Genomic DNA, 12550 nt, shown 5'->3' with positions numbered 1-12550 from the left:
TACCAATTTTCCGCGAAAGTTCCTCATTTCCCCTCGGACCGGTTAATGGCTCGTCTGTTTTCTGAAGTTTCCAGATGTCAATGGAGTTCGGCGAAATTTCACGTTGAGCTTCGTTCAGACATTCAGGGGCAGAATCACATATGGAGTCCTGGCCCTCATCACTTGCTGTGACCGTCGCAGCCTCCTCCTCTTCATCATCATTATCATCATTAGTGTTCTCATTGGTCAGATCCTGTTGTGATTGATCACTGATACATCTACTTAAATCCAAGTCTGCTGCAATGTAAAATATCACATTGGTTTTTATGCTTTTTTTCGCTTTTTAGATCTTACTCATCGCCTGTTTAATTAAAATATGGCTAAAGGGCAATGATAGTGCAGTCATACAGTGATGCTGATGTGTTATTGACAATTTTCTGCGACAGGTGACTACATAGTAATTACAAAGAATTTTTTGAAAAATAAAATACTTTATAAAAGGTGCACAAAACATTTGTTTTTTTAAATGACATACATTACATGATATTTCTGAAGTATGTGTCGTGAGAAATCAGACCTGTCTTTAACAGCCCTGGGCTTTGTAAACAGCAAAAAGAATCTGGAAGTGGCTCGCATTTTTTTGGCCAATTAAAAAGCACAGCCAATCAGAAACGCTCTCTAGCCATGAATCACTTTGGATTTCACTTTGTTGACGTCAATCCACAGGTGAGGTTTCTGAGAGAGAGGGCTAATAAAATGTAATCGTTTTAATTATTTCAGTCTTTGGCTTATTAACTTTCGTTCCCTTTCTAAGAACCCGAGCTGTGTCGCCATAGCAACGCTTTGGGGAACGCCTCGGCGTGACTGATCTGAAGCACATGTAACACAAAATCAATAATTTGATGATTGGATATAGGCTGGATGCCGTGCGGACCAGGGATAAAAGAAGGCATCCCACACAAACACACTTGCTACCAAGTGCCGAAGCAAAAAGGGATGCAGGGAGTATGGCATGGAGATGCAGCGTCTCGTTCCCTTCTCAGGGAACCAGGGTTACATACGTAACCTGACACGTTCCCTTTCAAAGAACTCAGGCTGCTTCGCCATAGCAACGCTTTGGGGAACGCGATGCCCACGCTTCCATACTACCAAATGCCTGTAGCGTGTATAAATGAACACAGTCAAGGCAAAAGAACCTGGGACCCTAAAGAGGGGTCTAGGTCTCAATTATAAAATCTGACAAAGGTGAGCGCTAAAGATCAACCAACCGCATCACATACGTCCGGCACAATCAATCTTTTTTACTTCAAGGCCCAACACACAATTTCTACCAAATATAATGAACTAGTGCCTGGCATGACTGAACAGATGTATATTTATTACAAAACAATAACCAAACAATTAGAAATATCTTGATGCTTTAGCTTATTGTTACGCTTGTTTTGTCTTATTTTTAATAATTTTAAGTCAAATTGAGGCTCCCTTGGAAATTTGTTAAGGCTCCCTGTGGGCCCCGGACCACTGGTTGAGAACCACTGCTAAAGACCAATCAGCATTCATTTAGTTATTTCATTTATGCATTTAGCAGACATTTTCATCCAAAGACTTGGAAGTGTATTGGGTGTAACACTGTTGTCTCACAGCAAGAAGGTCCCTGGTTCGTGATTTGGCCGAGTAAGGAGGTCTTTCTGTGAGGAAATTGCATGTTCTCCATTGCAGCATCTACAGCTATATTTATAGCGAGAACCGGTTAATCCACACTAGTTTGGGGAGAGTCAATTTGGCATCCCCAAATTAACTGCATATTTTTGGACTGTAGGCGGAACCAGAGCACCCGGAGTAACAGGAACAACTTGCAAACTCCATATAGAAAAGTACTTCCAACCCACCCAAGACTCAAATTGGGGACCTTCTTGCTGTGGGTCAACAGTGCTACCCACTAAGCCAGCGTGCCACCCAAATTTTATTTATAGTAAGTTGTTAATTCTCAGAATAGTCCAATCCAATCTTATTTACCTTTGATTAAATGATTGACAGTTTCAAGCCCCTCCTTCCTATCAGACTGTCCAGTACTGGCTTGACTCTGGGGTATGGGTGATGTTTTGTGCTCTGTGTTACAGCTCTGTTCTGAAGTTGGTTCAGATAAAGTGATATGGTTCTGCTCAGAGCCTGAGCGGTTCTGTAATGATGTAGCTGTAAAAGAGTCGTTTGTGAGAGTTTGGGGGTCTTTCTGATGGCTCCAGCTGGAAGGAGTTTGTAGATCTGTGGTACTGATCCGTGGCTCATTTTCATTATTTGATATACTTTCAGGAAGAAATCTGTGACTGTATTGACCAATCCCTGTAGTAGATGATTCTGGGAAGATTGGTGTATGCAGGGAGAAATGTGTTTCAGTGCAAGATTCACGATTATTGTGTTTGTCTACAGTAGGGTGATACTCAGTCTCCGGTGCTTCATCTTTCGTCATGAATGCTGTATTTCTTTCTTCATTCTTATTTAATTTAACATTGTTGAGCTTCTCTACTCCCTGTTCATCTGTTGCATCATAATTCATCATAATCTCTGTATCAGACTCTACTTTTAACCCAGTCAAATTCATTGCTCTATTGAAGTCCACATTTGACTTATCTCCACTCTCCTGGTTTATCAGAGACTGTTCATATTCATCCTGATAATATTCCTTATCTTTTTGGTCCTCATTACAGGCACAGGTTTCAATCATTTCTTCATCTTGTTCTTTTTCAGTGTTATCTTCCTCCACAATTTTCTCATCTTGAAGTTTTTCACTCTTAGATTCCTCCACAATTTTCTCATCTTGATAGTTTTCACTCTTTGATTCTTCAATAATTTTCTCATCTTGAAATTTTTCACTTTCAGATTTGTCCACAATTTTCCCATCTTGATGATGTTCGCTCTTACATTCCTCCACAATTTTCGCATCTTGAAGTGTTTCGCTCTGAGATTCCTCCAAAAGGTTGTCCTCTTTATAGTTTTCACTCTCAGATTTGTCCCCAGTTTTGTTATCTTCAAATTTTTCTTTCTTACATTCCTCCAAAATGTTGTCATCTTGATATTTTTCACTTTCAGATTCCTCCACAGTTTTCCCATCTTGAAGTTTTTCGCTCTGAGATCCCTTCAAAATTGTGTCATCTTGAAATTTTTCCCTCTTACATTTATCCACAGTTTTCCCATCTTGAAGTTTTTCGCTCTGAGATCCCTCCAAAATTGTGTCATCTTGAAATTTTTCCCTCTTACATTTATCCACAATTTTCCCATCTTGAAGTTTTTCCCTCTGATATTCCTCCAAAATGTTCCCATCTTGATATTTTTCACTTTCAGATTCCTCCACATTTTTCCCATCTTGAAGTTTTTCCCTCTGAGATCCCTCCAAAATTGTGTCATCTTGAAATTTTTCCCTCTTACATTTATCCACAATTTTCCCATCTTGAAGTTTTTCCCTCTGATATTCCTCCAAAATGTTCCCATCTTGATATTTTTCAGATTCCTCCACAGTTTTCTCATCTTTAAATTTTTCACTCTCGGATTTTTCAATCATTTTGTAATCTTGAAAAATTTCCCCCTTACATTCCTCCACAATTTTCCCATCTTGAAGTTTTTCGGCCTGAGATTCCTCCAAAATTTTGTCATCTTGATATTTTTCACTCTCAGATTTGTCCACAATTTTGTCATCTTCAAATTTTTCCTTCTTATATTCCTCCACAATTTTCCAATCTTGATATTTTTCGCTCTGAGATCCCTCCAAAATTTTGTCATCTTGATATTTTTCACTCTCAGATTTGTTCACAATTTTGTCATCTTCAAATTTTTCCCTCTTACATTCCTCCACAATTTTCCCATCTTGATATTTTTCACTCTCAGAATCCTCAACAATTTTCTCATCTTGAAATTTTTCACTTTCAGATTTGTCCACAATTTTCCCATCTTGATGATGTTCGCTCTTACATTCCTCCACAATTTTTGCATCTTGAAGTGTTTCGCTCTGAGATTCCTCCAAAAGGTTGTCCTCTTTATAGTTTTCACTCTCAGGTTTGTCCCCAGTTTTGTTATCTTCAAATTTTTCTTTCTTACATTCCTCCAAAATGTTGTCATCTTGATATTTTTCACTTTCAGATTCCTCCACAGTTTTCCCATCTTGAAGTTTTTCGCTCTGAGATCCCTTCAAAATTGTGTCATCTTGAAATTTTTCCCTCTTACATTTATCCACAATTTTCCCATCTTGAAGTTTTTCGCTCTGATATTCCTCCAAAATGTTCCCATCTTGATATTTTTCACTTTCAGATTCCTCCACAGTTTTCCCATCTTGAAGTTTTTCACTCTGAGATCCCTCCAAAATGTTGTCATCTTGAACATTTTCCCTGTTACATTCCTCCATACTTTTCCCATCTTGAAATTTTTCGCTCTGAGATTCCTCCAAAATTTTGTCATCTTGATATTTTTCACCCTCAGATTTGTCCGCAATTTTGTCATCTTCAAATTTTTCCTTCTTACATTCCTCCACAATTTTCCCATCTTGAAGTTTTCCGCTCTGAGATCCTTCCAAAATGTTGTCATCTTGAACATTTTCCCTCTTACATTCCTCAAAAATTTTCCCATCTTGATATTTTTCACTCTCAGATTCCTCCACAGTTTTCTCATATTTAAATTTTTCACTCTCAGATTTGTCAATCATTTTGTAATCTTGAAAATTTTCCCCCTTACATTCCTCCACAATTTTCCCATCTTGAAGTTTTTCGCTCTGAGATCCCTCCAAAATTTTGTCATCTTGATATTTTTCACTCTCAGATTTGTTCACAATTTTGTCATCTTCAAATTTTTCTTTCTTACATTCCTCCACAATTTTCCAATCTTGATATTTTTCGCTCTGAGATCCCTCCAAAATTTTGTCATCTTGATATTTTTCACTCTCAGATTTGTTCACAATTTTGTCATCTTCAAATTTTTCCCTCTTACATTCCTCCACAATTTTCCCATCTTGATATTTTTCACTCTCAGATTCCTCAGCAATTTTCTCATTTTGAGATTTTTCGTTCTTGTCTTCCTCCATCACTTTCTCATTTTGTTCCTTTTCACATTCTTTCATATTTTCCCCATGTTGTATTTTTTCTTTCTCAAAGTTTATTTCATCTTGTATATTTTCACTCTTAATCTCTTCCACAATTTTCTTTTTGTGTTCTTTTTCACAGTCATTATTTTCCATCATCTTCCCATCTGGTTCCTCCTGTCCTGCATTAATCTCCTCGCTTTCATTTCTCATTTCAACTCTTTCTTCTCCACCTTCTTCCTCATACCCTCTCACTCCATCCCTTTCTTCAACCACTGTGTCCTTCTCATCTTTAATCTCAGTTTCTTGTTCCTCCTGAATGCATTCCTTCTGATTCATCTCTCCATCCTCTTCCTCCAACTCTTCCTCCTCAACTGTAGATATAATGGAGGACAGGGCAGTGAAGTCTCTCTTTAGGTTCAAGTCCTTCACTGTTTGTGGAGTAACAGGCAGATCAGGAAGTGGTCTAGATGGGGGCTGAAGTACTGGGAGACATGTTGGGACCAATGAAACTGGAGAACATTGAGGAGGAGAGGACATGAAAGCACATGGGGTGCAGACAGAGGCATCTGAGATACTTTGAGAATCCAGATCGAAATCAGATTGGGTTTGCATTGAAGCCCCAGGAAGGACCTCAGAATGTTTTGGTAAAAACTCAAAACCAGAGGGAGGTGAAGGAAGTTCTGCTGTTGTTTTTGCTTCATATGAGCCCTCATTATCTAAGTCTGTGGTTGGTGGTGGTGGGTAAAACACAAGACTGTCTAATATGGCCATGATGGGTGTGTTTATTTCAGACTGTAATGTATTGGTCACAACTGGTGGTTGGGTTTGGAGCTTCAGACTGGAGAGCGGTGGTGCATGGTCAACGGTGACTTCATAGAAAGACTCAGTGAGCTCAGGTAAAGATGGATGGATCTGACTTCTAGAAGATATCATTGCACTGTTTTGAGGGGGATTCTGCTCTAAATGGCTAGAAGATATCATTGCTGGACTGTGCAACAAAGAAGTTGCACTGTTGGTGAACACAAGTGTTGGGCTTTTGGAAGTTGGAGTCAGTGGGTGGTACGGTGATGCAACTGTCGATCTATAAGGAGATGGAGGCGTGGAAGATGAAAGCTCATTGAAAATGAAAACGTTGTCTGTCGGACTGCTATGCAGTCCTCTGTGAGGACTCCTGACTGCAAAACAAAAGCCAGGAAAAGGAAACAAACTTGGCTCACAATGACATAAAAACTGTTGGTGTGACTTTAACTCTTTCACCGCCATTGACGAGATATCTCGTCAATTAAGAGAAAATGCTTCCCCGCCAATGACGAGATTTTCCGTCTTTCCGCAATACCGCTATTATCCACCAGGTGGACCGCAACTTTTTAAACCCGGAAGTATTGCCCTATGGCAAGCGACTGCATGTCCGTGTCTGTTTTAAAGATCGCTCTGAATGGGATCTCTATGAAAAGTCAGTCACAAAAATTGAATTATCTCTGCTTTTTGCTCAAAATGTGGTGTTTTTGCAGAAACCTACCCATATTCAAAAGCTGATTGCAAAAGAACCACTGAAGGTAGGATGAAACGTTTTTTTTTTGTTTGAAAGCAGAGGGTCTGTTCTTTCATTTGGTATATTGTATGTTTATATATTTAAAGAAGAACATTTTCTGGAAGGCATTAAACTTTGGTGAAAATCATGAAAAACGCTGGCGCTGGCTGGCAACTTTTTTTTAAAGCGCTGGCTGGCAACTTTTTTTAAAAACGGTGGCGGTGACAGAGTTAAATTTGAAATACGTTAATAGGATTAAGATTGGTAAGAAAATTCACGGACTGCCATAATTTCAATTCCTTTTTGTCTTTACCTGGGTACGGTGAGCTGGGTTGAGAATTCGAAGAAGACAGTTGTCTAAAAAAATCTCTGGGGTTAGAAGTACGCTGGGACACTAGAGCTGCTGCCTCCTGCAGGTCACAAACCGTATTGCATAATTTTAATGCATTTGTCAAAGATACTTTTATTCGGTGGATAAATGTATATTTTTTATAATTGAAGCTATGACTCTATAAGCTGCTAACTCAATGCTCTACCAGTTAAAGGACAAGTTCGGTATTTTACACTTAAAGCCTTGTTTTCAGATTGTTTATGATGAAATTGAACGGTTTTGACTGAAATTTCGACATATGCGGCTGCCCCGAGAATTTTAGGGTGTTTCTTGTATCACCTCCCACCTCTATAATGGCTATATAGGTGCACTGGAACAATCCTTTCTAAAATGCATTAAACTTTCGTTTACGAAGACGTGAAACTCACTGAGTGGTCAGGGGTGTTCACTGATATGCTCACACAAAAATCGCTGCAAAAGACGCATTCCAACAGGTTTTATCGTAGTTTTTTCCAACTCCATTAACTTGTATTAGATGTGCTGTTATTACTCCGCCGCCGGGAACTTTCTTTGTATTCTTGCAATTGGCAAAGGCCGATTATCGCCACCAAGCATCTTTTGCAGCGATTTTTGTGTGAGCATATCAGTGAACACCTCTGACCACTAGGTGAGTTTCACGTCTTCGTAAACGAAAGTTTAATGCATTTTAGGAAGGATTGTTTCTGTGCACCTATAAAGCCATTATAGAGGTGGGAGGTGATACAAGAAACACTCGAAAATTCTCGGGGCAGCCACATATGTCGAAATTTCAGTCAAAACCTTTCTATTTCTTCATAAACAATCTGAAAACAGGGCTTTAAGTGTAAAATACCGAACTTGTCCTTTAAGCTTCAGGGATACTATAGTAATCATAAGGGGCGGTTCACATTTCGCATCTAAAACCGCACAGAAAACATGAACGTCGGTTGGTTCTTCTCACATGACCTGCGGTGCGCTTGCAGCATTCTGAAAAGTTGAGATGTTTTTAACTTGATGCGGTGTGGACGCGCTTGGAAAAAATGAGCGCGTTGCACTGTGTCCCCGTCACTACCGGCGTGCCCATCGCTACCGCGTCGCTTCCATTATGAGCGTGCCTACATTTGAAATAATAAACTTGAGCATGCAAAAGACCCAAAATGTGAATCACCCCTTACAACACTAAAGGAAACAGGCTGACACAAAACAATTAGGGACATTTTACTAACAATGCAAGTGTTCAGTGTTTGACAGAACTCACAGTAGCTTTTTCTTTTGATTCAGAGTTTGAATATCTTGCTCTTCTTTCCTCTTCTTCTCGCGCTCTTACCTGGTCCTCCTGTTGTGTATTCAGAGTATATACTGTATTAAGTGTGTACACGTGCATACATACACTGTTAACTTATAAAATGAATGGTCCTTAAAGGTTCATTGTCAGGCTGTATGGTTTCATAAAGAACCTTTAAAGGAATATTCCATTTTCTTAAAAGAAAAATCCAAATAATTTACTCACCACCATGTCATCCAAAATGTTGATGTCTTTCTTTGTTCAGTCCAGAAGAAATTATGTTTTTTGAGGAAAACATTGCAGGATTTTTCTCATTTTAATGAACTTTAATAGAGCCCAACAATTAACACTTAACTCAACACGTAACCGTTTTTTTCAACGGAGTTTCAAAAGACTATAAACGATCCCAAACGAGGCATAAGGTTCTTATCTAGCAAAACGATTGTCATTTTTGACAATAAATATAACAAATATACACTTTTAAAGCACAACTTCTCGTCTAAATCCGGTCCAGCGCGACCTAACGTGAATGCGTAGTGACGTAGGGAGGTCACATGTTACATATATAAAACGCACATTTGCGGACCATTGTAAACAATAAACTGACACAATGACATTAATTAGTATCAGTTGACATACAACAACGTAGGAACGGTCCTCGTTCTCAACACTTGTAAACACTGGGGCGGAGTTTCGCGTTTGTCGTCTGTGACCTCTTCACGTCATCATGACGTATTGTGTGGGGTCACGTTGGCGCATCACGACCGGATTTAAACGAGAAGTTGTGCTTTAAAAGTGGATATTTGTTATTTTTATTGTCAAAAATGACAATCGTTTCGCTAGATAAGACCCTAATGCCTCGTTTGGGATCGTTAAGAGTCCTTTGAAACTCCGTTGAAAAAACTGTTAAGTGTTGAGTTAAGTATTAAATGTTGGGCTCTATTAAAGTCTATTAAAATGAGAAAAATCCTGCAATGTTTTCCTCAAAAAACATAATTTCTTCTCGACTGAACAAAGAAAGACATTAACATTTTGGATGACATGGTGGTGAGTAAATTATCTGGATTTTTCTTTTAAGAAAATGGAATATTCCTTTAATATCCACAGAATCCACAAGGTTTTCTGTGGTGGATAAAGATAAAAAATAAACGGGTCTTTAAGAAACATTAGACTGTACAGTTATTTAGGGAAACAAAAATGGTTCTACTATGGCAGGGGTACCCAACCTCGGTCCTGGAGGGCCGGTGTCTTGCAGGGTTTAGCTCCAACCCTAACACACCTGAAGCAGCTAAGTAAGGTCTTACTAAGCATACTCAAAACTTCCAGTCAGGTGGGCTGTAGTCTCAGATTTCACGCCCATGGAACGTTGGCTAAACGTCTGATGCGTATTGCACACTATGCGAGACTAGGTGGGCTGAGGCAAGTTGGAGCTAAACTCTCCATGAAGCCGGCCCTCCGGGACAGAGTTTGTCGCTGTGAAGAAGAACCCTTTTAGAACAAAATTCATCTTACCCATTTTAATCTGTCCTGTCTGTGTTGCTCTGCTTCCATCTGGGCCTGTATTCTCCTATAAAATACATATATACTAGTCAAACGTTTAGACACACTTAAATATGTGTTTCCAATATTGAATTAATATTCAAACGGCGCAAATGCTGGAAATTAATTTAGTAGTCGAGCTTCTTCGGTTTATAAAGTATCCCAGAATGCACCCCATGAAGATGGCTGAGGTGACAACTGCACATGTGCATATTTTCACACTTTGTGTAATTTCATACATTTGATGATTTATACTCACAAATGTAAAAAAAATATAAAATTATCCTTATAATATTAACTATTTGTCTGAATGTTACTGTGTATGAGAAATGTTTGGTTGACCTCTGCTCCTTTATCCTCAGTTCTCTTTCCATCATCTTCCTCTCTCGCTCTTCTGCTTGTCTCCTCTCGTGAAGCAACCTCTCTTTCTCTCTCTTTCTCCTGTCCTCTGCTGCCCTCCGCTGTTCCTCCTTCTTCCTTTCTTCCTCCTCTCTCTGAAACATACATGAAGAATAGCCATCCATCTTTACATTTGATGATTTAAGTGATATATATATAATTCAGCAGTTATATTAGTCAATCAATTTACATTTTGTAAAGAATAATAAAAATATTTTTTTTACCTCTGCTTGTGCCCAGAAAGAATCCCTCTGGATTCTCAGGATCTCTGCTGATGCGATTGTTCGCTTGTAATTTGTGCCCTGCAAGTTGTTTATTATTAGTTACTTTATGATACATACTTCATTTACCACTAAAGGGATTTTAAATTGTTTAACTAAAAGTAATAGCATCCTTCCACAACACTACTAGTAAAGGTTGCCTCCTACTGGTAGATAGCTGAATTGTCAATGTCCCGTACCACAGCCTCCTGTCTTTCTTCTCGTCGGAGGATGTGTCTCTGTCTCGGCCCCTGCATCACAGTCACAGCCTTACAGGCAAGAGTACAGATCCTCTCCTCTGTTATTTCATCCAAAGTGTGTGCAGGAAGAAAAATCTGAACTTCCTGTTGGATCAGATATATTTTAAACAATAGACACAAATTCACTAAGAAAATGTTTTTTTTAAAAATGTCCTTGCATGTTACATGTATACGAAACAAGAATGACCTGAATGTATTTTGCTCACTTAAAATTGTTTAGCTTGTATGACATCATCATCTGGTACCAATATGAGGTATATGAACGCTTTAGGTGCAAAGTTGTACTTTTTGAAAAGTTACATAATTCAAAGAAAGATTTACCCTGAAAAAAGCCCTTATCGCCGGCAAATGACTGGCACACTCAGCTTTACGATATTCATCCACCTCATTTCCTACCTGAAAGACCATACACACAAACTGGTTGAACTGGCAAAATCTGAAGGAATTTCATTAAACTGCACTGGGAATTAACTAACCCATAATATCATCACAATGTGGGATTGAATCGTGCCAACCCTACACATCCCATATAGTGATCGCCTGGGGTGCAGTTTAGTCATCAATTCATTCAGTCCACCTACTATAAATAAAAGAGCACAATGACAACATAATAAAATATTACTCTCACAAAGCTTTTGTAAGGTATGTTTGTTGTTTTACCTCCAGAATCGGCCAGTTTCAGCCTGTTCATCATTCCGTCGTAAGCAAACAAAGCCCTGCAGGCAGAGACAACAACCAAATGTTATTATTTCTTTTTAATTATTCATGTCCATATTATTTATTTTTATAAACTTAATGTGATAAGCATAAAGCGACATGCAACAATTTTAAGCTGTGTCTATTATGTTTTTTTTATCGTCTGTAAATCCCTTCACGTAAAACAGTAAAAGAGACTCAAAGAAAGCTCTTCATTTAGAAACCTTTTAAAATAATGTCATTTTCGCAAATGGTCACTTTATTGTTTAATGGTCACTTATAGTCTTGTCATAAAATAAATAAATAAAACTTTGTAACTTCTGTACATACAGTATGTATATTTTTGTGCACAGCAAAAAATTAGTCAAAGTAAGTCAGTCGTACTGTGCCTACAGCAAAGAAGCATTTAAAAAAGTTTTTCATTGTACGTGTAAGGCCACCAAAAATGAAATAATGATATTGAACAAATGCTCTCCAAATGCACATGATGGAGGTGTTCTGTTGTGCAGCTTTACTTTCCTTTTACCTGTATTGCCCAAGACAATTTTCCCTTAACAGGAACAAATAAAGTAATAAGTATTATACTTTCATTAAAACTTTTTGTTGGCAGAATCCATTAAACGTCATTAAGGACAGTTAAAATGACTGGAGACGTACATTGACATTTTTTAAATGACGTTTGTGAAGATAAAGCATTTCAATTACTGCCTAATAACCTTTTCATTGCCATTAAAGTAAAATTACTTGACATAAACATGTGCTCATTTATATGAAGAAGAGGATTTTTGCATGTACTTAGAGGGTTTTGCAGCAATAAACAGTCACGTTTGTTAAACACCAATAAAGTTGACGTTTGTGAAGATAAAGCATTTCAATTACTGCCTAATAACCTTTTCATTGCCATTTAAGTGAAATTACTCGACATAAACATATGCTCATTTATATTAAGAAGAGGATTTCTGCATGTACTTAGAGGGTTTTGCAGAAATAGACAGTCACGTTTGTTAAATACCAATGAAATTATAAAAATGACGTTTGTGAAAATAAAGCATTTCAATTACTGCCTAAAAACCTTTTCATTGCCATTAAATTGAAATTACTTAACATAAACATATGATCATTTATATTAAGAAGAGGATTTTTGCATGTACTTAGAGGGTTTTGCAGCAATAGACAGTCACGTTTGT

At 38.1% G+C, this 12550-nt stretch overlaps 1 protein-coding gene across 3 annotated transcripts in view; it reads right to left on the bottom strand.

The window, feature by feature from the left end:
- Positions 1-12550, bottom strand: part of LOC135721623 (uncharacterized) — a 34427-nt gene that overhangs the window by 18928 nt on the left and 2949 nt on the right. For 2 of the 3 annotated variants that reach the window (XR_010521533.1, XM_065244003.1), the window contains exons 2-12: positions 11328-11383; positions 11144-11247; positions 10989-11063; positions 10608-10751; positions 10372-10449; positions 10091-10242; positions 9722-9776; positions 8183-8260; positions 6889-6985; positions 1996-6219; positions 4-276 (exon numbers count right to left, since the gene is read on the bottom strand). Coding sequence is in view for 2 of the 3 variants with exons in the window: in XM_065244003.1 (XP_065100075.1) it covers positions 4-276; positions 1996-6219; positions 6889-6985; positions 8183-8260; positions 9722-9776; positions 10091-10242; positions 10372-10449; positions 10608-10751; positions 10989-11063; positions 11144-11247; positions 11328-11383 (5336 nt within the window). In the remaining variant the exon portion in view is untranslated. The remainder of the gene's footprint in view (positions 1-3; positions 277-1995; positions 6220-6888; positions 6986-8182; positions 8261-9721; positions 9777-10090; positions 10243-10371; positions 10450-10607; positions 10752-10988; positions 11064-11143; positions 11248-11327; positions 11384-12550) is intronic. The other variant, XM_065244004.1, reaches the window with a different exon arrangement.

This window comes from Paramisgurnus dabryanus, chromosome 18 (assembly GCF_030506205.2).
Source record: "Paramisgurnus dabryanus chromosome 18, PD_genome_1.1, whole genome shotgun sequence".
In the NCBI taxonomy this organism is placed as follows: Eukaryota; Metazoa; Chordata; class Actinopteri; order Cypriniformes; family Cobitidae; genus Paramisgurnus; species Paramisgurnus dabryanus.
The sequence above is the reverse complement of the archived record's forward strand: the minus strand, read 5'-3'. Positions and strand labels throughout refer to the sequence as shown.